General features: G+C 39.1%; 1 protein-coding gene across 1 annotated transcript in view; it reads left to right on the forward strand.

Annotated features, from left to right (window-relative positions):
• Nucleotides 1–27289, forward strand: part of CUBN (cubilin) — a gene marked incomplete at its 5' end in the record, with an annotated part of 316681 nt that overhangs the window by 229258 nt on the left and 60134 nt on the right. The window contains 9 exons of the mRNA XM_080671851.1: nucleotides 1079–1260; nucleotides 6688–6859; nucleotides 7925–8131; nucleotides 11517–11666; nucleotides 13476–13597; nucleotides 14517–14742; nucleotides 16636–16823; nucleotides 23577–23733; nucleotides 25149–25298. Of these exons, the coding sequence (XP_080527977.1) occupies nucleotides 1079–1260; nucleotides 6688–6859; nucleotides 7925–8131; nucleotides 11517–11666; nucleotides 13476–13597; nucleotides 14517–14742; nucleotides 16636–16823; nucleotides 23577–23733; nucleotides 25149–25298 (1554 nt within the window). The remainder of the gene's footprint in view (nucleotides 1–1078; nucleotides 1261–6687; nucleotides 6860–7924; nucleotides 8132–11516; nucleotides 11667–13475; nucleotides 13598–14516; nucleotides 14743–16635; nucleotides 16824–23576; nucleotides 23734–25148; nucleotides 25299–27289) is intronic.

Consider the following 27289-nt stretch of genomic DNA (forward strand, 5'->3'; position numbering starts at 1 on the left):
CTAAAATTACTACATTTATTGTGCTGAGATGCCATTGCCCTGACTGGTTGCCATTTATCTTACACATCATATATTTGAATGTATTGATTTTTCATTCAGTTACCATATTTCTTGGGCCATGATGGTAAAATGCTGTGAACTATCATCCATGGAAACAAAGGTTAAATATTAATAGGAAGTGAATACAAATGTTTTGTGTAAGTCCTTGCATACATATAGTTATGTCATTAGTGGTCATTGGTGCCAATTTAATGCCAGCAGGAATCCTCAATTTGGGGTGCAGTGAAGAGGAAACTTTATTGAGTACAAAACAGCTCAATTGTGATACAGCACAGTGTGAAAACAGCATGGCTATGAGGCAACTCTGGGATTAGGCAGCCCTGGGGCCAACCCCCTCTCTAGGGAGACATCTCTGCTCTGCTCCTGGCTGGATTTCTCCACCCTGTGCTGGTCTGCTCCATTGTACACTGTTGTGACATCTTTGGTGTTTCAGCTCCAGTCAGGGAAACTCACTCTTAGATAAAAAGGGTAACTGTGGTCCTAGAGAGGAGAGAAGCTGATTTAAATAGACAGAAGTCCCCAATCCTGGTCCCTGATTGGCCCATCCTCATGCAAATGAGGACTCCTAATCTTCACAGTTTGATTGGTCAGAATGGAGCTGCTCTGATTGGTTGGTAAAGAAGCTGATGGAGATAGAACTGGGCAGCTATGATTGGATGGGGAAAGCCTGAGTCCTATAGGTTGAAATAGGATTCCAGGAACTCCTTTATAAGGGCTGGCTCAGATGGCAGAAACACAGTGCAGGCCAGCAGTTCAGTGTGAGCTTCTCCCTGAAGTGCAGTTTTCATGAGAGTTCCCTGTGTAGAAGTGGCTGCTGGGCTTTGTTTTTTTATATTTAAGCCCAGTTAGCCACAACGACCTCTTCTTAGTAGGTAACTTCTTTCTCAGGATCCACATAAATAAGGCAATAATTTTGTCTAATATGAGAATGGGAAAAAAACACTTTAATTTTGAGGATATTCTTTATAGAAAGGGTCATTTTGGTTTCATTGGAAATCCTTTTTTCTTCCCCCTTCAGCATGCGGTGGAGATCTACAGGGCCCTACTGGAACATTTACTTCTCCCAACTACCCTAACCCAAATCCTCATGGCCGGATCTGTGAGTGGAGAATCACTGTGCAGGAAGGAAAGCAGGTCACACTAATTTTTAACAACCTGAGGCTGGAAGCTCATCCATCCTGCAATAGTGAGCGTGTGACAGTAAGTGTCCCGCACAGTCAGGGATATTATATTCCATTGGTTAAGGAGTTCATTGTCTCATAAATCATAGTCAGGAAACTAGGTCAGAAATATTCCCATTGTACAACTGTATCTCAGACAAACTCTAAATATTTTAGATAGGACAAAATCTCAATAAACTGCCACAATATTTGTAAAAGCTGTTTTTTAAAAAATATATATTTTATTGATTTTTTACAGAGAGGAAAGGAGAGGCATAGAGAGTTAAAAACATCAATGAGAGAGAAACATCAATTCAGCTGCCTCTTGCACACTCCCTACTGGGGATGTGCCCGCAACCAAGGTACATGCCCTTGACCGGAATCGAACCTGGGACCCTTCAGTCTGCAGGCCAATGCTCTATCCACTGAGCCAAACCGGTTAGGGCATGTAAAAGCTGTTTTAAGAGGCTATTAGTTATCACAAAATACATCAGGGTCATTGGTAGGATAAATTTTAAGAGCAAATGGTCATTATATATGGCAAAATGGAGTAAACAGAGAAATTAAGCCTATTGGTAACACATGGCTGAATGGGACTAGTCACAGAACAACCCACCACCACAAGTTTTAAGCAGATGAGTATTCCTGCATAACACAGTTCTGTGCCAGAGGTACTGAGTGACTCCTTTGAGGGGCCATGGCTGCTTGTCCTCCATGTAGCTCAAATGCTTTGAAATATAGCCTCAGATTTTTAGCAAAAAACAAAAGTAAGATTCATGAGTGTGAAAGGAGATTATTAATTGTGAAATGACAGATCTATATGCATGTACTGTATGGATTATAGATTAATATAAGTATATTTTCCTACCCAACTTGTCCTTTCTTCAGGCTTTGTTATCTCAGTAATTAATAATTCCAAACTCCTGATTGCTCAGGTCAAAAACCTTGATGTCTGTTTTGGATTCCTTTCTCTCACACCTTAGGTTACGTCCATAAGCAAGTACCATTGGCTGTATGTTTTTAAAAGATCCAGCGTCTAACGACTTTTCATCGTATCTATTATTACCACTATCACCACTTGCTTAGATTTATCTTAATAACTTCCACCCTGTCTCCCTGCATTCTCAATACAGCAGCCAGTGTGATAGGTTTAAATGTAAATCATTTCATGTTGCTCTCATTAAAAATCTTCTAATGGAAAATCCCAAATCCTTATAATAGCCCACTGGCCTTACATTACTTTTGCCCCTTCCTTTCCTACCTCTGCACCTTATCTCACGCTCCCTTTCCCTTTTGCTCATTGGCCTCTTTTCAGTTCATTGAATATGCTAAGAACCACCCCTCCACACACACACACACTCTCTCTCTCCCAACCCACTCCGCATGCACTATTGCCTTTGTCTAGATGGCTGTCCAGTTCATTTTTTCACTTCATTGAGGTCTCTGCTCAAATGACTTGATCCATGAGGCCTACCCCAAACACCCCATATTCAATAGTCCTCATCATGGCCTCTTCCTTTCCCTCTATTATTGCTTGCACAGCACTTCAGACCAGCTGATATTCCACATTTATTTGCTTTCTGCTTATTGTCTGCTCCCCCAACTAGGATGTGAGCTCCATTAGCCATGCACTTGGCCTCCTTCAATGCCCAGTGCCCAGTGCCTGGCACATAAGAAGGACAAAAGTTGTTGAATGAATAAATAGAAGTACTATCATTATTCATTTTAAAAACAAGCCACTTTTGTTTTCCATTTAATTGTCTCCTGTTGGATAGTGAGTTTCAAAAATATGAAACATCTTTGTATGTTTCTACCACTTTTTATTACCCCAAAATGATCACATTCAAGCTTAAAATTTTGCCAAATTCTGCTATCTGAAGAAAAAAAAGTACCATATTTCAATGCAATTTCTTGGCAATGGATAATATTATGTAACTAGTAGCCCTGCGCATGAATCCATGCACCAGTAGCTCTCTGTGGGCCTGGCCGCTCTGCGCCTGCTGCCCAGAGGCTCTCCGCGGCCCAGAGGCCCATCCATGGCTGGGCGAGGAACACTTGCCTCATCGCTGTGGTGACGAAGCAAGCATTCCGCCAGGCCGCTCATGCTGCTTGCTCTCAGCGGCCGCGCCCCCCCCCCATCCCCCCGAGAGTAGAGGACTCCAGTGGCACTGAGAGGACTGGGTGCCACCATCTTGTGGCTATGGGTGCCGCCACCTTTGTGACAGTGACAGTTAATTTGCATATTACCCTTTTATTAGATAGGATTATAACCATGTGACATAAATTTATTTGTATACTAATTTTAATTAATTTTTTTCTGATTACAAATACAATGGATGCTTATTGACCAAAATTAGGAGAGTTCAGAAAAATAAAAAAATACAAAATACTTGGAATTCTACACATTCATTAAAATTTTGATGTGTGCATGCTGTTTTTTTTTTTTCTTTGAAATGGTTTTCATAGTTGAGGTCAAATTGAATATAATGATTATTAAGAATCTTACCAACAGAATATCCACATGCCCTGCAGGAAAGATAATATGAATGATTCTAATTTTAGAACTCAAATAATTAAAATAAAATTCACAGTGATAGCCACAAATTCTGAATTATGTTTTGTCATTTCCCCATCTCTGAATAATATATGCCAAAGGCATCCACTCTCAACTCTGTCATTATTTAAAATCTAGAGGCCTGGTGCATGAAATTCGTGCATGGCTGGGGGGAGTCCCCTCAGCCCAGCCTGCACCCTCTCCAATCTAGGACCCCATGGGGATGTCCGACTGCTGGTTTAGGCCCGATCAGTCAGACATCCCTCTCTCAATCCACCCCCCCCCTCCTGCTGGCCTGATCGCCCCTCACTGCCTCTACATGCCAGCTTGATTGCCCCTAACTGTCCCCCCTGCTGGCCTGGTCACCCCTAACTGCCCCCTGCTTCTGGCCAGGTCACCCCCAACTGCCCCCTCCCTGTCAGCCTGGTCGCTCCTGACTGCCCCCCTCTGTCGGCCTGGTCGCCCCCAACTATCCCCCCCTGCTGGCCTGGTCACCCCCAACTGCGCCCCCTGCTGGCCTGGTCACCCCTCAGGCCCTCCCCCCCGCCATCAGCCTGGTCACCCCATGCAGCCTGCTGTTCAGTTGTTTGGTCATCCCTTACTAACCCACCTGCCAGCCTGGTCGCCCCACACAGCCTGCTTGTTCAGTCGTTTGGTCATCCCTCACTAACCACCCCTCCCCCGCCCTGCCGTCCTGGTCATAGGCAGCCATCCCGTGAGGGTATGACAGTCAATTTGTATATTACCTCTTTATTATATAGGATAATATTCCTATTCTGCTACTTCTTTATTTTGGGGTATTATACATTATCTACTTACTATGGATGATGAGGATTTAGCTTTCTTCACAAACCAGCCCCTACCACCACCACAAATGCACACAGTGGTGTGCACATTTCACATACTCCCCCAACTTCCTCCAAAAATACTTAGATCTCAGATTTTGTTAAAATTGTTATTTAATGTGTACATTATTATGATTGTGTAAACACCATTAGCAATGAAGCCAGGTAGTGTACTATGATAGCGTTTGCTTTTGTTTTTTGTAATAATACAGTAGTGCCCTTTGTACATTTTCTTGGTTTTCTATGCATCTATCACTAATTCTTCCACACACTTTCCACTCCAGACATAGATCCCCACCTTGTATAATAAAGTACATCTATTATTTTTTTTCATTTTCTCTAGCAATATCCCTCCTTGAGCCTTATTCTGCAAGCCTGATGCCAGCTGTCATGTTGGGATTTCCCTTCACCAAACGTCCAAGTCCCTTCCTTTTTCTCCCAGGCTGGAGGCCTGGCTGTATGACATGTGAATTTCCATTTTTTGGTTAAGTTTCTCTGTTTAGTCAGACATATGCTCTTGCAGCTTCTTAAGGAAGTGGAGATGAGTGGTAAAGTTTTAAGAATGTGTATACCTAGAATTGTACTTACTTTATCCTTAGTTTTTGAATATATTACATATTTAAAAATATCAAATGTGTTCAATATATTAATATTAATATATGAATATATTAATCATAATTTTGAAGTATTTTTCTCTTTTTGTGGTCAATTTCCTTTAAGTTCCTGTTTCCTATTTATATATATTTGTCTCTGCCTTTGCCATCAGATGTTTCCCTAAATGTCTGGTAACCCTTGGCTGTTCATTTCTATTTAATAATAAACGCCTAATGGGAAGCTCTGTGTGCATGACTGGGGCTGTCCATTTGTGTGCTTCATGGGAGGTGACAAGTGGGGAGATGACTATTTAATTAGAGGAAACTACAGATGTCATATCTATAGGTCATATCTCCCGGGGAGGTTAAAATTCCAACAAAGAAACACCTTCAGAATTAATTTCTGAATTTTTAATATGATGTCCACATTCCTTTCCTTTGCAATATATTTTTATAGATTTAGGTTTGTTTTGTTTGCTCTTCACTCTACTCCAAACAAGGGGATGTGGGCTGCCCTTTGCTCACTCTTTATTTATTTGAGAATGTCTCAGAGAGAAAGAGAAAAAAAAAGGAGGAAAGAAGAAAGGGGGAGGGAGAAAGGGGGTAGGGAGAGAGGAAAGAAAGAAAGAAGGAGCTAAATTTAATAATCAATTATAATAAATAAAAAAGCTTATAGTTTTGTGATGGAATACATTCTCTTTCTCCAGAGCTCTTAGTGTCATACTCTGACACATTATTTCTAATTGTGAGCCATTCAAATCCTTTTGAAAAAAAAAAAAAAAAAGGGAATGTCAAACCATCACTCATTCAATTATTGTGTAGTTACTTCTGGATCGTCCTTGAACTGTAAAAACCAGGAATGTTAAATCATACTTTGCCAATTATTATAACTATGAACATAACTAGAGTTATTGTTTAATATTTTGGAGTTACTGAAACTCTAATCAACTTTTAAAAATTCAAATTAGTTAGAGAATGGAAGCTTGAATCCATTAGTAATTAGGAAAGAACAATTGATAATGAGATTGACTTTTTAAATTACTTATATACTTTACATCATCAGAGACAAAAACTTCAGCCTTCATTCTAATTATCAAAGGTCCTGATGCATTGTTAAGAAAAACTGCCCAGCAGTGAACTCTGTGAACTGAGATGTAAGCATGTTGGCATATCTACTTTACATTTAGAGCACAGTTTCCTGTTGCAAAGAGTACAGCAGTTTTTCACTTGTCACCACATGGCAGGAGGGCATTGCTGCTGTATTTTCATTTAATGAAATGACCCTGAGGCCACAAAATGTGCTCTGGGTAACATAGTGGTTTGTGGCACTGGGCTAGGAGACTGAATTGTTAAGTAATTCATTTTAGCACAGGGTTTCCTTAGAAGGAAGTGTGTCTGGGCTGGGAATATAACCTCCTAAAAAGTACTCAGTAAGATGGACTGTGTGTCTAAAGGTTAAATTGTTTTTCTAACAGGTGTTCAATGGCATTAGAAGTAACTCACCCGTGCTTGGGAAGCTATGTAGCAGTGTGAATATAAGTGATGAGATCAAATCTTCAGGAAATACAATGAAAGTCACTTATTTCACGGATGGGTCCAGGCCATATGGAGGCTTCAGTGCTTCCTACACATCCAGTGAAGATGCAGGTAATACAGGGTGTTATAAATATATATGCTTACAGATGTCCCCGCAGCTACTGCCCACAGCAGCAGAGCCATCTACTTTAACTTTAGTGATTAAAGTGACAGCTAGGATCTTCTACATAAGACAGACATGCATAACCAGATAGAAAGCCCATGATGGATAAAAATTTAAAAAATAGAAATTCCTTTGGTTTTGGAAAGAAGTCTGCCATTACGAATTAAAACTTTAAAAAATGCTGTTAGAAGAGGTACTAGCTCAATTCCATGATTATAGCTGGTTTTCATTCCTGCAGTCCTGTGTTATTCTTTTGTGCTACGAGACCATCTTCCTCTTAGAAGGTAATTCCCTTCCAGAAAGTATCTACATTAATTGAAGACAGAGATAGTTTACCGTTTCTTAGCAATCCATCCTTATACACATTTCCAGTATAAATGAATGGGGGGGGGGGGGTTCACCTTTGACGTAGAGTGTTTGAAAATTAAGCAAGGTCTGGCCTTTCTATTCTAAATATCCTCCTACTCTCTTTATTGGTGTTATTATCTAAGAGGTTTTAAATTTAGAAAAATTTGAACTACATATTAAAAGACTTTAAGTTATTGATATATGAAGTCTGTATTTTCTATTTAAAGGGGCAATTTATTGGCACTGTAATGTTATATTATCTGTTTGATCCAATTAAATTATTGGATCAAGTGGAGAATTGCTAATTAGAAGCCATTGGGACCACCGTTATATTTCAATATTCCTCTAAATTAAATATTAATGACCAGTAGGCCCAAAATTAGGAGATATTGATGCAGAGCCAATCCCTACCTACTTATTCTTCTCCTACAGGAAAATAAAGAAACTGCTCATTTTTGCACATATTTTGTTCTAAACCCCACAGAAACTTCTTCCACAGTCTGCATGCATAAGCCAGCCGTTTTACCCACAGCCTTGACTTCACCTAGGGGGAAAAAAAAGTAAAAATGTTGCTGCTGTTATGTTACTCATTGTTCCTATATTGTTTGTGTCTTCTGTTATGGCATGAGTTTTACTACCTTCTCTGTTGCCTTTTGTGTCTTTAGTGTGTGGTGGGGCCCTTACCAATTTCCCGGAAGGAAACTTTACTTCTCCTGGATATAATGGAGTCAGCAATTACTCAAGAAACCTAAACTGTGAATGGACTCTCAGCAATCCAAATCAGGGAAATTCATCCATTTACATTCATTTTGAGAATTTTTACCTAGAAAGTCACCAAGACTGTCAGTTTGATGTCCTAGAGTTCCGAGTGGGTGAGTTCAATAGGATCCTGTTCTTCTATTTATCTACAGTATTCTTCTTATGCCTGGAGACCACCAAGGATGAAAGGAACCAGATGGCTGTAATATACGTACATAGGGTCCAAAAGAATGTTGGTCAGCAGAGCCATAATTCTGTGTGTGCCCAACTGAGGAACACATGCCCTATGAGCAGTGAGAGAGATGAATCCATGTTCATAACCAGACTGTATGGTTCAACTGATGAGAGATTCTGGTTTGTCTTTGCTCTCTTACTAGTAATGCGTTCAGGTGGCCCCTTCACTGTAACCCAGTACTCCAGACTCCTTTCCTTAGAGACTGGAACATAAAATTGTCAGTGTCAGTGGTTTACTGAACTTACAGGATTCATAAAAGCAGCTGTGGAAGTCTACTTAGGCCTTAGAAGTCAAAAGAAGTTTTGAAATACACCAGATGGAAAAGCACCTGGAAGTCATTTGAGGAATCATCCCCAGAGCAATCAAATTTGTCTTTGATTTCATGACAGAAAAGGATTGAGGTATACTTGGTAAACCATAATTCTCTTAAGGATGTTTAAATATCTTCATTCATGAAAGATGAATACATTTTAGTTCTTTCCCATAGTCAAGGCATACATTATCTACTGATATTCTTTTCTCGGTTAAAAAACAAACAAACAACAAATAGAGAAGGAAAGTAACATTGTAGACCATCTATTTTGTCCAAGGTTCACCAAGTTCCATGTTATTGCAAAATGTAAAGAAAAATAGGCTGAAAGCAGCAAGAACTAATGTAGTTTGCTGTTGGCAATGTTCTGGGCAACTTTAGGAATCAATGATGGGTTTTAAAACATGGAAGATAGCATTTTCTAGAAGGAGAATTAGATAAAGTCTATGGTCATAGACCAACTACTTCAGCAGAAGAACCATCTGGGCTCTCTAAGATAGACAAATCTAGAGAAGGCTTATGAGAGAAATGGATGTTGTAATTTGAGAATGTTCTCCATATAATTCTGGTAAACCCTCACCACTGCCACCTGGCTCAAAACCACTGGCTCATAGAATCAAATAAAGCAGTTAAATGCAATCTCTCTACTCACTCAGTTTACAGACAGTGAAAAATACTATCTTTTGTTGACTTATAAGATCAGTGATGTTGTTTGACTCAAAAAACAGAGCAGATCAGTATGAGTGCTGCAGGTGCACTATAAATGTTAATTACATTACTGTGGAAAGTAATCTTCATAAAATACTCAGCTCCAAATATGATAGTTCTTGGTCTGAGTACTAATACCTTTTATATTAGTTTATTAAATTCAGTGAAGAAATCATTGAAATGTTAGGCACTTACCTTATTGATTGATTGAATGATTTTAAGGATATAGAAGACTTTAGTAACACTATCAAGCAACATGACCTGACTGACATTTTACAGAATGCTTCACCAAATCACAATCAAATACACATTTTTCTCAAGGGCACATGAAACATTTACCACATTGATTTCTAGATTTAGTATAATCCCAATAAAAATCTCAGGCAATTTGGGATATTTACAAACTAATTAAAAAATTTATATGGAAAGACAACTAAAACAGCCAAAACAACTTTTAAAAAGCACAAAATTAGAGAACATATACTAATTTATTTCAAAACTTACTATAAATCTACAGGAATAAAAGCAGTAAAGCTACGTTGTAAAAACAATATAGTATTGGCAAAAGTCTAGATATAGAGTTCACTGTAACAGAATAGCACAGATTCACCTACAAAAATAAGGACATTTGAATTTGGACAAAAGCACAAAGGCAATTCAATGGGGAAAAATTGCTGTTTCAAATAGACCTCTATATGCAGAAAGAGAAAGAGAACTTCAACCCATACCTCACATTATATACAACACTTAAGATGTATCATAAATTGAAATGTAAATCTAAAACTACAAAACTTCCAGAAGAAAAATTCTTTGTAATCTTGGTTAGGCAATGTGTTCTTAATTACAACACTAATGTCATTTTTTAAAAATGGTAAATTGGACTTCATCAAAAGCAAAGCTTTTGCTCTGTGAATTACACTAAAAGAATGAAAGGATAAGGAGGAGATATTTGCTAATCATATCAAACTCAATAAGAAAACAAATAAAACACTGGGTGAAATAATTGAATTGATATTTTTATCAAAGAAGAAATACAAACAGCAAAGGGAAAAAAGCTCAACCACATTAGTCATTAGATAAATTCAAATTAAAATCACAAGACATTAGAAAGTTAAAATTTAAAAACACACACATAACAACAATACCAGATGCTAGTGAGAACACAGAACAACCTGAATAGTCATACATCGCCGATAATAATGAAATGGTGCGTCCACTTTAGAAAACATTTTCTATAAAATTAAAAATACATTACTATATAACACAGTGATCACACTTGTAGGTATTCAGCCAAGAGAAATTTAAACTGTGTTCACATCAGAACTTTATACAAAATCTTATTGCAAATTTAAAAACTTCGTATTTTCCTGATGCCTCAACATCTCCACAAACAGGCTGTGAACAACCTGCCTAGGTGACTAGGTGAACCAGAGTGATAAGGCCAGTCCCTGCCACAAGCTCCCCTTCTTGCCCTCCCCTGACTGTGGCCTGGTGATATTCAAACGCACCAGGGAATTCCTTCACCCTTTTGTTGCATTCTCCACCATGACCCCCAATAAAGGCACTTGCTCACAGGTCTTCACTCTCTCTGGGCTCCCCACCTGCTTGGTGGAGCCAGCTCCCTGGGCACTTCTCTCAAAAGATCCCCTGCCTGCCTCTTCTAGGACCAGTCTCTATGTGATCTCCACTTTCTGTCCTTGGTTGTCAGGGTTCTCTCCAGCCAGTCTTCAGTTAACTATTCAGAATAGTTTTTCTGTATTTTTGTTGTAATTCCAGTTTGGTCCTGGAAGAGTGTCAGTGTAGCTTCCACTTCACCGGCTGCCATTTTGGAACCCTATCACTTTTATCTTGATAATGTATTTTGTCATTGTTGTTTTATATTTCTTACTCCCTGAAAAAAGAAGGATCCTTGACTTCAACTAGAAAAAAGAATGAAAGCAGTAAAATGTTCCATCTCTGTTTAGATATGCTAAAATAATTATGAAAATATAAATTAGAATAAAATGGCACCTATATTAGAGAAAGAAGTCTATACAAAAATACACATTTTATTTTTTACTTTTACCCTGCTGGAGGGACTCTTTCTTTTGCAGTTGATAAAGATGGAAAGAAATTTTTGAAATGTCTGCTATTAAATAATTTAAACATGTGTCATGAATACCTTGAAATTTTGTTATGATTGATTCTTACTGAATTCACTTAAAATCTATATAAATAATGGCACTTGGTGTGATATTTTGTTCAGGTAATGCTGATGGGCCTCTGATATGGAGACTTTGTGGATCTGTAGCATCTACAGTGCCATTGGTTATACCTTATTCTCAGGTATGGATACACTTTGTCACTAATGACCGTGTAGAACATATTGGATTCCATGCAGAGTATTTCTTTACAGGTAAGACTTCTGATTAAGCTCTCAAACTCTGGCAATAAAATAATAGACAAAATTTGTATAATAGTTTCTATAAAGATCACATATATATTTTGTTAGATTTATTTCTAGGTTGCTATTGGTTTTGTTGCCAATGTCAATAAGACATTCTAAATTACATTTTCTGTTTGGTTGTTGCTGATATCTAGGAATTTTGAATTTTTTTTATATTGATCTTTAGCCCAAAGATTTTGCTATACTTTCATTAGTTTTAGTATTTTGTCTATAATTATCTTTGATTTTTCTGTGTAAATCATCATATTTTCTGCAAATAATAGTGCTTTATTTTCAGCCCCAATACCTTATTTCTTCTTCTTATATTATTTCATTAGCTAAGCCATTATCATAATTATGAATGGAAGAGATGATAGCATCTTTTATTTTACCTTAATGTCAGTGCCTATGATATTTCATTGTTAAATATATTGGTTGTTCTTGGGTTTTCAATAAGTACTCCTCATCAGAATAAATTAAGTCCCTTAAATTCTTAGTATATGAAAAGTTGTTTGCTCTTTTTTTTTTTTCTGTGAATGGATACAAGATTTTATCAAATAATTCTTCTGCATCTATTGAGATGGTCCTATTTTTCCCCTTTTAATATGTTAATGTAATAAATTATATTGAAAGATTTTTCTCTTGTTAAACCATTCTTTGATTTCCAGGATAAACCCAATCCAGAAAAATCTAACATGGCCATGGTGTATGTTTTGAACATATTACTGGACATTATTTGCTAATGTTTTGTGTTGGATTGTATCTGTGACATTCATTTTAGTGCCTGAAAATTTCACCCAATACAGGCAGGACTCCTGTTGCTTCTTTGGACCATTAAAGTTTTCTAGCTCCTTTTCACTAACATGGAAGTTCTTTTAGATTCCCAACTTGACGTAAAACTCTCAATTCCATTCCTTGGTTTTATGGAGGTGCAAGGCCATGTGTTCCCTTGCTGTCTGAATCTCAGACCCCACTCCCTGTGGCCCATAGCTTGGTTCTGTATTCTCTCAGACTAATACAATTTCAGTTTGTGATTACCCCTCAGAATTTGAATACACTTATTGTTTGCTGATTTTGGAGATCTCCTTTCTTTCCATATGTTTGGATATGAATCAAAATGTTTTGGTTATGATTTTATCTAACATCTTTTTTGTTACAATCAAATGGTTGATTGAGATGAGTGAGATTGATTACTCAATCAACCATCTTGTCAGTTTATCTTTTTATTAAATTAAAATAAAGAAGTCAGACTTCAGGAAGCAGTATTATTTGTATAAAACATCATACCATACTATGCTTTGTAAGTATATCTGTTCTTCAAATTGCTATGCTAATGTGTACTGTGAAAGCTTACTATAGACATATATGTTTATTATCAGGTGACAAAGTCTTCAATTATGGTACTAATCATATTCTTCTAACTTAATTTTTTTCCACTGGCCTAGTTTTTTCCAGAAAGGCAATGTTATTTACTTTGTCTCTAGTACATTTACTCTCGGTTATACACACATATAATTATTCTCCATTTATGATACAGATTATCTTCTTTTTGCTTCATACTAAACTTGAGCCTGTTTTCACTATGTGATTCTGTATATGGCATTTTGTGTATTTCTAATCTTTAACCCAGTTTTACTTTGTTTTTATCCAATTTCACGTATGTATTCATTTATTGTATTTTTAAATCATAAAATATGACAGTTTTAAGTATTACTTTACCTTGGATTTGCAAGTATTTTTTTTCCTATCTTATTTAGAATGTCACAAATCTACTTTCAGATTGCGGTGGAATACAAATAGGTGAGAGTGGAGTGATCGCAAGCCCCAACTACCCAGCTTCATATGACAGCTTGACCCACTGTGCTTGGTTGTTGGAAGTCCCACAAGGTGACACCATCACTGTGAGTTCAGATGCCTGAGTAAATTACTCCCGAGACCATTAGAACTACAACATCATGTCCTGTGTGGGGAACAGAGTTCTTTTAATAAGCAAATATTATGCTTTGATCTTGCAATCAGATCATTTTCTCCCTAAAATTCCCTCATTAGAGTATATACATTGACATCTATAAGTTTACAATTAATGAAAGATGAACTCTCATTTTCAAGCATTGCAGAGTATACATACCGTAGAAGATAATTCTGCATCTGGAGAGCAGTGTATTCATGTTCTTGATATGCTTGCCATCCCTGCCCAGGGCACTGAGGAGGTCCCCTAGTGCTCCAGTTTGGAGAGAAATATTCCTTCTCACAATTTTCAAGATAAACTTCAATAAGGAAGAAGAGAGGAGGGCAGGGGAGAATTAAATAAGAGACATAAATATTAAAATGTATAAATTAAGACAAAATAAAATGATTTGGAGGACCTTATCCCACTCTAGGTAGATAAACTCACAATTTGCTTATAAAATAACTAGAGGCCCGGTGCATGAAATGCATGCACTTGGGGAGGGGAGGGTCCCTCAGCCCAACCTGCACCCTCTTGCAGTCTGGGAGCCCTTGGGGGATGTCCGACTGATGGCTTAGGCCTGCTCCTCATGGGCCTAAGCCATCAGTCGGACATTCTTAGCACTGTCATGGAGGTGGGAGAGACTCCCACCACCACCACTGTGCTCACCAGCTGTGAGCCCGGCTTGTGGCTGAGCTGCACTCCCCCTGTGGGAGCACACTGACCACCAGGGGGCAGCTCCTGCATTGAGCATCTGCACCCTGTTCAGTGCGCATCATAGCAACTGGCAGTTCTGTCATTTGGTCGATTTGCATATTACCCTTTTATTATATAGGATAAGAGTGCCTCATTATTGCTTTTCTCTTCTGCAGCTTACATTTAGTGACTTTGATATTGAAAGCCATATCACCTGTGCTTGGGACTCTGTCACTGTCAGGAATGGTGGTTCTCCAGGATCGCCCATAATAGGACAATACTGTGGAACTTCAAGCCCCAGTCCAATCCAGTCTGGCTCTAACCAACTGGTGGTGATTTTCAATTCAGACCATTCGGTGCAAAACGGTGGATTTTATGCTACATGGAACATGCATACTTTAGGTAAAAGAAAGATTCTCTGTACTTATTGTCTTTTTTCATTGAGTTATTTTAAAAAATTAATAATGCATTCAACAAGTATATATTTTGTACCTACTCTCTGTAAGACTAAATTCTAAATGTGTCATCTCACATAGCAGCCCTGCAAGGAAGACACAATAGATATTTTTTTTTCTCTTTTGCACAGGCAGAAATCTAGGATTCATGGGTTAATCATTTGCCTCAGTCATGTAGCTAATAATCACTGGAGTCAGGATTTGAATAAAGACAGTGGAGCCCAGAAACTTTGATCTTAACACTTCACCATTCTACCTCCATAGTCACAGAATCACAAGTAATAGAAAAGATGTGTCGGAATTACATGTAATTTAATATGTTTGGAGCCTGGAGGAGGACTCATGAGTGGTGAGCTGATGGCAGGAAGATAAGAGTCTACATCAAGAAGAGCCTGGGCTTCCATATTATCCCTTAAGCAGTGGGGAGCCATTGAACAGTGCTGAGCAACAAAATTTCAAGATAAGATTTGTGATTCAGAATGAATGCTCTGCCTGTAGTACATGGCAAATAATCATACATTTGATTTCAAAAGATGTAACTTTTGTGTATGTAAGATATGAAGTTCCCAGAAAATATAAGAACTTGCACTGGAGACTTTAATCAGGATTTCTTTAGAGTCTGCAATGTCACACACACAGGGCAATTCTTTCCAGGAGAGTCAGTTATCATGAAGATCTTTATGCAATGAGTCACATTTTCCCTCATTAAACCACTTGTTACTGTGTAAGTCAGAGGGGAGTTTTAGATGAACCACTGATTTTCCAAGGGTTTAAAAGCAGAAGATTCAGGGAATACTCTTTAATTTGACTTCATTTTGTCTTGAGTCTCTATTTTTTTTCTTTCATCATGTCTTAAGTATGTATTTCAATCATATAAAATAATTCTAGATTTTTCTTTATGTCAATTGATGTAATTTATTTTCATCCATCAGTGTTTTAATATGAATGAATCATGGTGCTTTAATGGCATAATTTTCCCCTCCTCAAAATCATTTGCTCTAGTCCTGTGTGTTAGAGTTAAATTACAAATGACTATAGACTTGTATTCTCATGTGTTAGTGGTAATAAAATACAGAATTTGGGATTGCTGGGCCACAAAGATTATATAGCCTCACGTGAGTAAAGCATATTGATATCATTTGAAGACAGGATAGAAGTCCATCCTCTTTATGACAAGAATTAGAGTTCTCAGTTGAGTTCATAGGGGTATAACAAAACAGTAACAGCTGACGCTTCCTGTGGATTCAATGTACCTTACATTCATTGAGCGTTCTTGTTGTATACCTGCCCCAAAGGCCAGTGACTTGTAAAAAAGGAAAGATGAACTGAATCTCATATTTAGAAATGTGTTTTGTGAGTGTACCCCCCACGTCCCACGTGGTTCAGGGTTCAGGTTCAGGGTTCGGGTTCTGGAGGAGGCTGCACACAAATGAAAGAGACTAGACAAGAAAATATAAATTTTGGAATTGGGGGCCAGGCGGTAGCCCAGCTCAAAAGGAAGGACTCCCCTTTGCTCTGGCCTTGCTATCCCTTTTATTCAGGTTTTGTGATACACCCATAGCCCTTAGGCAGGCAATTCCAATAATAGCCAATCAGCAAGGATTTACATAAAACTAAAAAGTGGAAGTTGCTTCAGGTACCATTGTCTCAACTAAACAGTGGGTGCAGAGCTCTGACCTTTCAGAGCTCAAGGTCTCCAGCCTTCCCGGTTCCTGTCAACACCTCTCTGCTAGTGAAGACAATGGGCGGCTTCCAACAGTGTTTTCTCTGAAAGTCTTGGTTTATCAAAATGGTTATTTTCCTCACAAATTAATGACTTTTTTCCATGACACTTTTTAAGGCTGTGGTGGAATACTTCACTCAGATAATGGTACAATCAGATCCCCTCACTGGCCTCAGAATTTTCCCGAGAACAGCAGATGTTCCTGGACAGTCATTACTCACGAAAGTAATCACTTGGAGATCAGCTTTGACAACAACTTCCTAATCCCCAGTGGTGATGGACAGTGTCATTACAGCTTTGTGAAGGTTAGTGGGCTTGTTTATTTAATTGAAGCAGAACTGGTTTTGTGAACATAAACATTTAGAATAGAAATGACTCACTGCCTTCTTAAAGTAAGGAAAGGACAATCTTGCTCCTTGGATTTCTTGAATTAAAAAGTAAGAAATCTCACCCTGGCTGGATGGCTCAGTTGGTTGGAGTGTTGTCCTGTACACCAAAAGATTGGGGGTTTGATCCCAGGTCAGGGCACATATGTGAGGCAGTTGATTGATGTTTCTCTCACACATCAATGTTTTTCTCTATCTCCCTTCTTCTCTGTCTAAAAATCAATGAAAACAGGGGAGATTTTTTTAAAAGTGAGAAATCTCAACTATTAGGATTTAAACTTTGAACCATGACTCATGTTGCCATGTGACTTTTCATTGGCTAATACATAAGCAAAGTAACTTAAAGAGATTCTTTTCTGGACTTCTTAAATTCTCATGAACATTAATGGTTCTTCCTTTCTGTAGAATCTAAAGAGAGAGGCCAGATTTTGTTTGTTTCTTTCATTCTTTAAAAAAAAAAAATTTTATTTCAGCGAGGAAGGGAGTGATAGGAACATCAGTGATGAGAGAGAATCATTGATCAGCTGCCTCCTGCACGCCCCCTACTCGGGATGGAGCCCACAACCTGGGTATGTGCCCTTGATCAGAACTGAATCTGGAACCCTTCAGTCCGGTCCGCAGGCCGACACTCAGTCCACTGAGCACATTGGCTGGGGCTGTTTCTCTCTCTCTTCTCTCTCTCTCTCTCTCTCTCTCTCTCTCTCTCTCTCTCTCTCACTCTCTCTCTCTCTCTCTCTCTCCCTCTGGGACAAAGTGAATGTAAGGCTCCATTGTAGACAGCATTTACAGTATGCCATAAAAATTAAAGAAGGCTAGAGAGGTGGCTAGTGCAACCTTCACTTTGACCTTAAGAGACTAGAAGCTGAAAAGACCATGAGACAGGCCCATGTAAAATCGTGACAATGAGGCAGTCAATAAGGCTATCTTACAAATACTGCTCATGTGGCACTGACCTCACTTTTCATTGACTTATGACTATGATGACTGTATTATAAATTCATTCCATCTGTGTTCTTTGGCATCTTATATGTTTTATCTCTAAGAGGCAGGCTAGGCCTTTTAGTGGAAAGAACAACAGCCTTAAGTTCACATTAGCCTGGACTCTATTCATATCTTTTGCATTTACCACCTGCATGTTGCTCTGTGAGCTAATTAAACGTTTGAACTTTAAATTACTCAACCATAAAATAAAGAGAACAAGTCCTACTTTAGTAGGATTGTTTTAAGCATTAGAGGCAATATGATATAATAACCTAGAGTTCAGTACTTGGAATGTAACACCACCTAATAAATAAAAGTAACTTTTACTTTTAATGTTATTATTACATTGTCTCTCAAATTATGTTGTATATCTAATTGATCTATGCTTACTGTCTAAATAAGAATCCCATACTTATATAAAATATATACATAATTAAATGCATTTAATATACACTTTTCCTAATTGCTTTTTTCATGAAACAAATGAACTCTCTCCCTCATGGACTGAGTCACCATTTAATGTATAGATGTAAGAATGGAAAGTTCTTTAATTATAAAAATGGATCTCAAAAATTACCGAGGCCCATTTTTCCTATGGATGGACTGGGAGTCCCTGTGACAGCAGGCCAAGCCAGCACCACCAGGGGCAGGGTCAAGTCAGAGCCCTGCCCAAACCGAGTGGCCTGGGCAAGCACTCTTACTCCTGCTGACCTGAGACTCTTGCTTCTGACAGGGATACAGAGACTGGTAGGCAGAACCAGCAAGAAGAACCCACCTACAGCAAGCAAATTTAAACCTCACACCTCACACAAAAATTTACTCAAAATAGACCATAGACTATGAAATATAGCTATAAACTTTCAGGGGAAAAATAGCAGATCTTTAGGATCTAGAGATAGGTGAAAAGCTCTTAGACTAAATATTAGCAGAATGATCCATAAAAAGATAACTAATGAATTTTATCTCATCAAAATAAAAAATGTTTTGTTTGTGAATGCCTCTGTGCAGAGGATGAAAAGACAGGCTACAGAGTAGGAGAAAAGATTCGCAAACCATGTATCTGGCAACAGACTACTATTTAGAAATACACACAACTCTCACACCCAACAATAAAAATGCAAAATTTCAACTAGCATATGGGCAAAAGTTATGAACAGATATTTCACCAAAGATGATATATACATGGTAAATAAACATATGGAAAGATGGTCAACATCACTAGCTGCTAAGGAAAATGCAAATTAAAGCCACAATCAAATATTGCTATTCACCTCTCAAAATGGCTAAAATTAAAAACAGTGACAAACACTGAATCCTGGCAAGGAGTGGAAAGCTGTGTCACTTATCCATTGCTGGTGGGACAGCCACTTTGAAAAATAGTTTGGCAGTTTCTTATGCAACTAAACCTACATGTACCATAAGATCCAGCAATTGCACTTCGGGCAATTATCCCAGAGTAATGCAAACTATGTTTACACAAAAACCTGTATATCAATGTCCATAGAAGCTTTATTTGTAATAGCCTCAAACTAGAATCAGTGCAAATGTCCTTCAACAGTTGAATGGTTAAATGAACTCTAGTACATACACACCATGGAATACAACTCCTCCATAAAAACGGACTATTGACAGACTGGCAGTTAGACAAATCACCAGGGGGGTTTCCAAGTAAAACAAAGCCAAGCTCAAAAGGTTACATAACCTATTGTTCCACTTATATAATGTTTTGGAAATGGCAATATTTCGAGAATGGAGGACAGGGAGCCAGAGGTCAGAGAGGAGGGGTGTAGAAGTCAATCGTGTGTTTATAAAAGGGCAACTCTAGGGATCCTCATGGTGTTGGAGTTGTTGAAAGTGGTGGCATAGACCTTATCTAAATATATAAAAGGCTAATATGCTAAATGTCCCTCTGTCCATCTGACCAGTCGCTATGACATGCACTGACCACCAGGGGGCAGATGCTCCATGCAGAAGCTGTGGAGCTGCAATGACTTGGCAGCGGAGGTTCTCGGGTGACACACCCTGAAACCAGAGAGGAGGGAGCCCGATTCCTCACGGGGCTGCACGATTCCACCTTCGGCCATGGGTTATGTTGTTGCTGGAGCACTATCAGCCCCAAATCTGGTTTACTGCACACTTGCATTTGCGTTCCACACCCTGTACGACAGCAACTTTGCACTCCGGGACCCCTTGGGGGACGTTGGAGAGCCGGTTTCTGCCAATCCCCGCAGGCCAGGCTGAGGGACCCCACCTGCCGGAGGGACCACGCTCACTCTGGAGATGTCTTTCGAGCCACGGAGCCACCCCAAGTGTGGCCGGCTGGGGAGGGACTGAGGGAGGTTGGCTCCAGGACATGTCAGGCCCATCTCACCCAGTCCCATCCTGGCAGCCACCTTCTAATTAATTTCTTTTCAATGTGCACAAATCTGTGGACTGGGCCACTAGTATATAACTAGATATATACACACAAGTGTAAGTAAAAGGAAAACTTGGAAATTGAGCAAGATTGCTGGATTGTATTGATGTAAATATTGTTATACTGTAGTTTTTCAGGATATCAACATTAGGGGAAACTGGAAACTATGTACAGGGACTTCTGCATTTTATATCTTACAACCACATATGAATCTGGAGTAATCTCAATAAACATTAATTTTTAAAATGTTTTTTAAAAGATATCATTTACAACCAGGATGAGTTATGGAAAACCTTAAGTCAAAAAGTTTTTGACCTGATGACAAAATCATAGCATTTTGTAGATCCAATATAGTTTGATGAGTCTTGGGTCATTTAGCTAATGACATGAATTCTTCACTGACAAGACAGAAATGAATACTTAATAACTCTTTACCATTATTATTGTTACAACATTTGTGGTCTTGGACAAAAAGGTGGAGCTGTCAGATTCATAATTAATGACTTCAGAAAGGGATAAGCACATGAGTATTCTTGAAGTTCTTTATTAAAGAACTTGAGATTCATTATTAAAAGTTAGTTTCTATCACTTTGCCTTTTAATAATGTTTGTAAAAGTAGTATATGTGTTAGTAAATCATATTTATAATTTTACAAAATATATAGAGAAAACTTCTGTATACTGTTTCCCTGGATAATTAAAGGGGAAAATTAAAAAATATTAAATGGGATGTTAGGGAAAATGTTAGTGTGCATTTCTTTCTTGACACATTTTTAAAATTATAATTTACATTTAATATTATTTGTATTATTTGTGTACAGTATAGTAGTTAGACAATCATATACTTTACAAAATGTTCTCCTGGTATTTCCAGTACCCACCTGGCACCATACATAGTTATTATAATACTAGAGGCCCGGTGCACAAAATTCGTGCATGGGGGGGGTGTCCCTCAGCCCAGCCTGCACCCTCTTTAATTTGGGACCCCTCAAGGGATGTCCAACTGCCCTCTCACAATCCAGGACTGCTGGCTCCCAACTGCTCACCTGCCTGCCTTCCTGATTGCCCCTAACTGCTTCTGCCTGCCAGCCTGATAACCCCGTAACCACTCCCCTGCCAGCCTGATTGATGCCTAACTGCTCCCCTGCCAGCCTGTTTGCCCCTAACTGCCCTCCCCTGCTGGCCTGGTCACCCCTAACTCCCCTCCCCTGCAGGCTTGATCGTTCCCAACTGCCCTCCCTTGCAGGCCTGGTCCCCCACAACTGCTCTCCCCTACAGGCCTGGGTCCCCCCCCCCCCAACTGCCCTTCCCTGCAGGCCTGATCACCCACAACTGCCCTCCCTTGCATGCCTGGTCCCTCCCAACTGCCCTCCCCTGGTGGCCATCTTGTGGCAGCCATCTTGTGTGCTGGAGTGATGGTCAATTTGCATATTACTCTTTTATTAGATAGGATAGAGGCCTGGTGCATGGGTGGGGGCCAGCTGGTTTGCCCTGAAGGGTGTCCCGGATCAGGGTGGGGGTTCCCTTGGGGCATGGGGCGGCCTGGGAGAGGGGCCTGTAGTGGTTTGCAGGCTGGCCATGCCCCCCGGCAACCCAAGCAAAGGCCATGGCCAGCTGGAAGCAGGTATCTGAGATTTATTTATCTTCTATAATTGAAACTTGTAGCCTTGAGTGGAGACCAGGGCAGGCCAGGGCGGGCGGGAAGCTTGGCTTCCTCCATTGCCGGGGGCAACCCAAGCCTCCTGCTCGCTCCAGCTCCGTGGTGGCCACCATCTTAGTTGGGTTAATTTGCATAATTGCTCTGATTGGCTGGTGGGTGTAGCGGAGTGATGGTCAATTTGCATGTTTTTCTTTTATTAGTGTAGATTATTGAGTATATTCCCTATGTTGTATTTTTCATCCCCATGACTATTTTGTAACTACCAGTTTGTACTTCTAAATCCCTTCACTTTTTTTACCCAGTGCCCAATCCCTCTGACAACCATCAGGCTTTTCTCTATTTTATGAGTCTGTTTCAATTTTTTTTCTTCATTTTAAAAAAATGATTTTTAGAGAGAGAGAGACGAAGGAAGAGGTAGAGAAACAGAAACATCAATGTGAGAGCAGAACATTGATCTGCTGCCTCCTGCACACCCCTACTTGGGATTAAGCCCACAACACGGGCATATACCCAAGTAATACTCTATTATATATATACTAGAGGCCTGGTGCATGAAATTTGGGCACAGGTAGGGTCCCTAGGCATGGCTGATGACAAAGGCCAATCTGTGGGGCGACTGGCAGGGCAATCGGGGCCCCCACTCACACCTGCCTTGGCCTGGCGCCGCCCGCTCACCAGCCCTGTCCCCTGCCACTGCCCATCGCCATCTGTGGGGTGACCAGCAGGGCGATCGGGGCCTCTGCTTGCACCCTCCTTGGCGTGGCACCGCCCACTCACCTGCTCCACCATCCCATTGTGGTCCCACTCTTGTCGGGGCCCATTGGGGCTGGCAGTACCTTCATTGCCACCTGCTGCCAGTGCTGTGCCACTGACGCCCACCATGTTCTGTGCCACCCCCTGGTGGTCAGCACAGGTCTAACTCCTGGTTGGTCAACTTCTGCCCATGGGGACAATCTGCATATTAGCCTTTTATTATATAGAGAAGATATATATATATATATATATATATATATATATATATATATATATATGTATATATACTAGAGGCGCAATGCACAAAATTCATGCAAGAGTAGGCTTTCCTTCTCCTGGCTGCCGGCACCAGCTTCCCTGTGGCACCCAGGACCTGGGCTTCACTCTGGCCCTGGCTTCGTCTGGAATGACATCTGGTCTAATTAGCATATTACCCTTTTATTATTATAGATATCCACTCATCTATTGACATAATAGCGCACATTACTGTTTTCCCTCTCTCTCCCTCTCTCTCTCTCTCTTTCTCTCTCCACTTAGTTCAGCTACCCAGATCAGGTCAACTAGGAGAAGGTAAGAAGAAACTGAGTAGTGATTGAGTTTTAAAAAATTACTATCTAGCTACTCTTGAAAGAGTAAAAAATCAGATATGCTATTAAAATGCAGCTTAAAATCAGATATGCTATTAAAATGCAGCTTAAAATATTGCTCTCAAAATCAAATATTTCAAATTTACATGCAGTTTATTTGCTATTGTATTATGTTTAGGTTGATATATACCTTAGAGCCATTATTTTCCAGCATAGGCACATTAAGATATTGATGGGAAAACCTTGAGCATGAAGTTGTGTTTGTGGCTCTGCTAGGTGTGGGCAGGAACTGAGGAGATGGACAAAGCCCTGTTAGCCACGAGCTGTGGGAATGTGGCTCCTGGTGCCATCATCACTCCAAGAAATGCATTCACAGCCGTGTTCCAGTCACAGGAGGCCCCAGCCCCGGGCTTCTCTGCCTCCTTTGTAAGCCGTAAGTAACACCAAACACCAAACTGAGAGGTCCTTGAAAGGGTGTGGCTGCCACAGGCAGGCCTAGGGAAGAGTGGGAGACTGTGCCGGGGTTGGCCGGAACTGGGGGTCCATGGGGAGCAGTGGCTTGGTCACCTAATCCTGAGAGTTCCCCCATCATTCAAAAATCAGTGAGAATGGAACTGAACTCAATGGTAGGTCAATCAAGAAATGCTGTAAAAGGCCTGAGAGCCATTAACACATCCAAAAAGAAGCCTAAAATCTGGAGTGCACGAGAATTTGGCAGGACCTCAGGAGGTTGATAATTAGTAGACAACCAGGTCCCTGGCCTATGGCACATTGACTGCCTGCACTGAAGTCACTTGGGCCTTTAAAAATGAACTGAGTCTCAGGTCTCACCCGACCCGCTGAATTCAGAATTTCCATGGGTGGGGACTGGTATGTTTTAACTCTCACCCAGGTCGTTCTCATGGTCGTTAACCTTGAGAGCCGCATTCTTCAGAATATTTTTCTTCCTTCTCTTATTACTACTTACAAATTAGGTTAGGGGAAATGGAGCAGTTTTTAAGCCTGGGAACCAATGGTGTGTACCTGTTGGTTGTGTCAAATCGAGTACCTACTAGCTGCAAACCACTGTTTAGGGAAAAGTCTGGTGAAAGGAATTAGAGGAAATAATGCAGAGAAAGGACACAAAAGAATGAGGGTGGTGTAAAGGAAGTAATGAAAGACAACCACAGACCTAACCTTAGGCCTTCACCTGGTTCCTCGTCTGTGTATATGTGTGTAACTGTGTGCTTTAATATCAGTTTAAGGGATACTGATTTTTTTTATGTGATAGATTAGCAAGTGATGTGGAGTAACTAGCTAGTGGCTATATGGAAACATGTCATTTTACTGATAAAAAGGTAGTTCTATTTCTGATACCAGGGATGCATGTGAGAATTTTATGAGTTGGGATTAGTACATTCAACTTAAAAAAAAAAAAAGCAGAAAAGCAGGTATTTTTGTGGAAAGATTACAATGATAATGAAATAATATAGTTTTCTAGTAATATAATAAGATCTTTCTGTACCAATCATATACAAATCACTTTTCATCAGTCTTATTTCTTTATCTACATGAACCATATTAAATCTTTTCTAAGTTATTCTTTATTATCTTAAAATTAAATGATTTTTAATAGATTTGTGGTAAAATTTCTAGTACTTAGCTCAAAACCCTGCAGTATTTTCTAAAAATATGTAATGTTCTCATTTATTTATTTTTAAATGAGAATTCCATTTTCTTAGTTATTGTTTCTTGCACTTGGAGTACCTCAGGGAATATGTCTCTATACAATTTAGGAAATCTGAGGGGTTTTTTTCACTGTTAAAAAGATACTGTGTATTCTGATAATGCCTTTTTCTTCCTAAATAGGATGTGGGAGTAATTTCACTAAACCTTCAGGCTACATTATTTCTCCAAACTACCCGAAGCAATATGACAACAACATGAATTGCACTTATTTCATAGGGGCTAATCCTCTGTCTGTGGTCTCCTTGACTTTCGTGTCTTTCCATTTGGAAGGTAAGTTTATTCTTATGTTAATGAAAATTGATTTTTTTAAATATTTATTGTTGAGAGTATTACAGATGTCCCTCATTTTCCCAGCTTTGCCCCCTTCCCCTCCCCATCCCAGGCCTTCACTGCACTATTTTCTGTATCCAAGTGTTATGCATATATCCATGTAAGTTCTTTGGTTAATTTCTTCCCTTTCTCCCTCCCCCCTTCCCTCTGAGATTCATTAGTCTGTCATGCTTACAGTGGAATATACAATTGATTCTTAATAAAAGAATGATGGATAATAGAAGTAGAGCTCTAGCTGGTTTGGCTCAGTGGATAGAGTGTCGGCCTGCGGACTGAAGGGCCCCAGGTTCGATTCCAGTCAAGGGCATGTACCTTGCTTGCAGGCACATCCCCAGTAGGAGGTGTGCAGGAGGCAGCTGATCGATGTTTCTCTCTCATCAATGTTTCTAACTTTCTATCCCTCTCCCTTCCTGTCTGTAAAAATCAATAAAATATATTAAAAAAAAATAGAAGTAGAGATAGTCTAAAATCACCACTTGAAGAAAATATTTAAAATGCTACAGAGTATATTTGATGTAAACTTGATTAAAATTCCACCCAGTGTTTTAAGAACACATGTACCATGCTGTATATTCCATCCAGAAGTGAAAAAATAACACAAAAGCTTTAAGAACACAAGCATCACATAAATAGCATAAGGAAAATAAGTCTTAAATGTATTGCATTTTAATATAGTTTTTAATTTATTCCTTTGCATTTATACTCTACATATACATGTATATATGTATATATATAAAATCATGCACTACATATACATGTGTGTATATATATATATATATGTTTATACAATCATACACATACTATAAATGTACTAGCAAGAGAAACAATCTATCAAAGCAAAATGAATAAATACCTGAACTTTACTTTTATTAAGTATTATTGTGGGACACCTTTTCATCTCCTCTCTCTTTTTTATCTTCATCAGTCACATAGTTTTGAGAAATCTCTAACCACAACTGCCTCTGGGTTCACTACAGCTTAGGGAATGGGCTGTTAGCTAGGGGAACGGTGGAGCTTCTGGTTTGGGCTGGCCTGTGGCTACAGTAGACACTACAAAAGAAAGATCCCTTCTATAAATGGGTGTTTTCAACCCCTTAGTCACACTAATATTTTTTAGAAATTAATTTCCATTTCTAAATTATAACTAATCAGTAAATATAACAAGCTACTTCTGCATAATCAAAACTTCTTTCTCTTTAGGTAGTCCACCACGACAGTGAAAAGTTACATTTAACAAAATGTTTTGCAGTGTTCAGTATCCCAGAAATTTATGCTGCATGAAAATAAAAATGACATGTCAGTCCTCATACATTGATAAATTACACAAAGCCTCTCCCTCACTTGATCCTTTTTCTCTGACCTCTTTTTCCTATATCTCTACAAGCTGTGGCTTTGGGCAAATGTATTTGCTAGAAAATGCTGAGTATGAATAGATGTATGTCACTGTAAAAATGGAATATGAAGTTACATATAATCTTTTCAGCATTTGCTAGCACCAAATTCCAATAATATAAAAAGATGTTCATGATATATATAGTATTAGGGAAAATAAAACAGTTGTGTAAGATGATTCAGTTTTCTCTTTAAAATAACATACATGTGAATAAAATCTATAAGTCGTTTAAGCCGTACTTGAAGAGTTGTTACCACTGCGCCATAGATTGTGATCTTTATTTTCTTCTTTATACCTTTCCTATTATTTTCATATCAGAGGAAAGTTGTTTTAGCAACAGGGGAAAACATGTGGCATTGGTATGGGCATCTGTTCTCATTAAATTACACAAATGGATGAATATCATATGCCAATATCACTTAGAGTAAAATAGGAGACACCAGTATTTATGCTATGAAATGTTGTCACAAAAAGCACTGCTGAAATCAATGGGCTATGTATTATTTACAAGGGAACCTATACTTACCCCAAGAGTCAC

The sequence above is a fragment of the Plecotus auritus genome (assembly GCF_963455305.1).
Source record: "Plecotus auritus genome assembly, chromosome: 1".
Lineage (NCBI taxonomy): Eukaryota > Metazoa > Chordata > Mammalia > Chiroptera > Vespertilionidae > Plecotus > Plecotus auritus.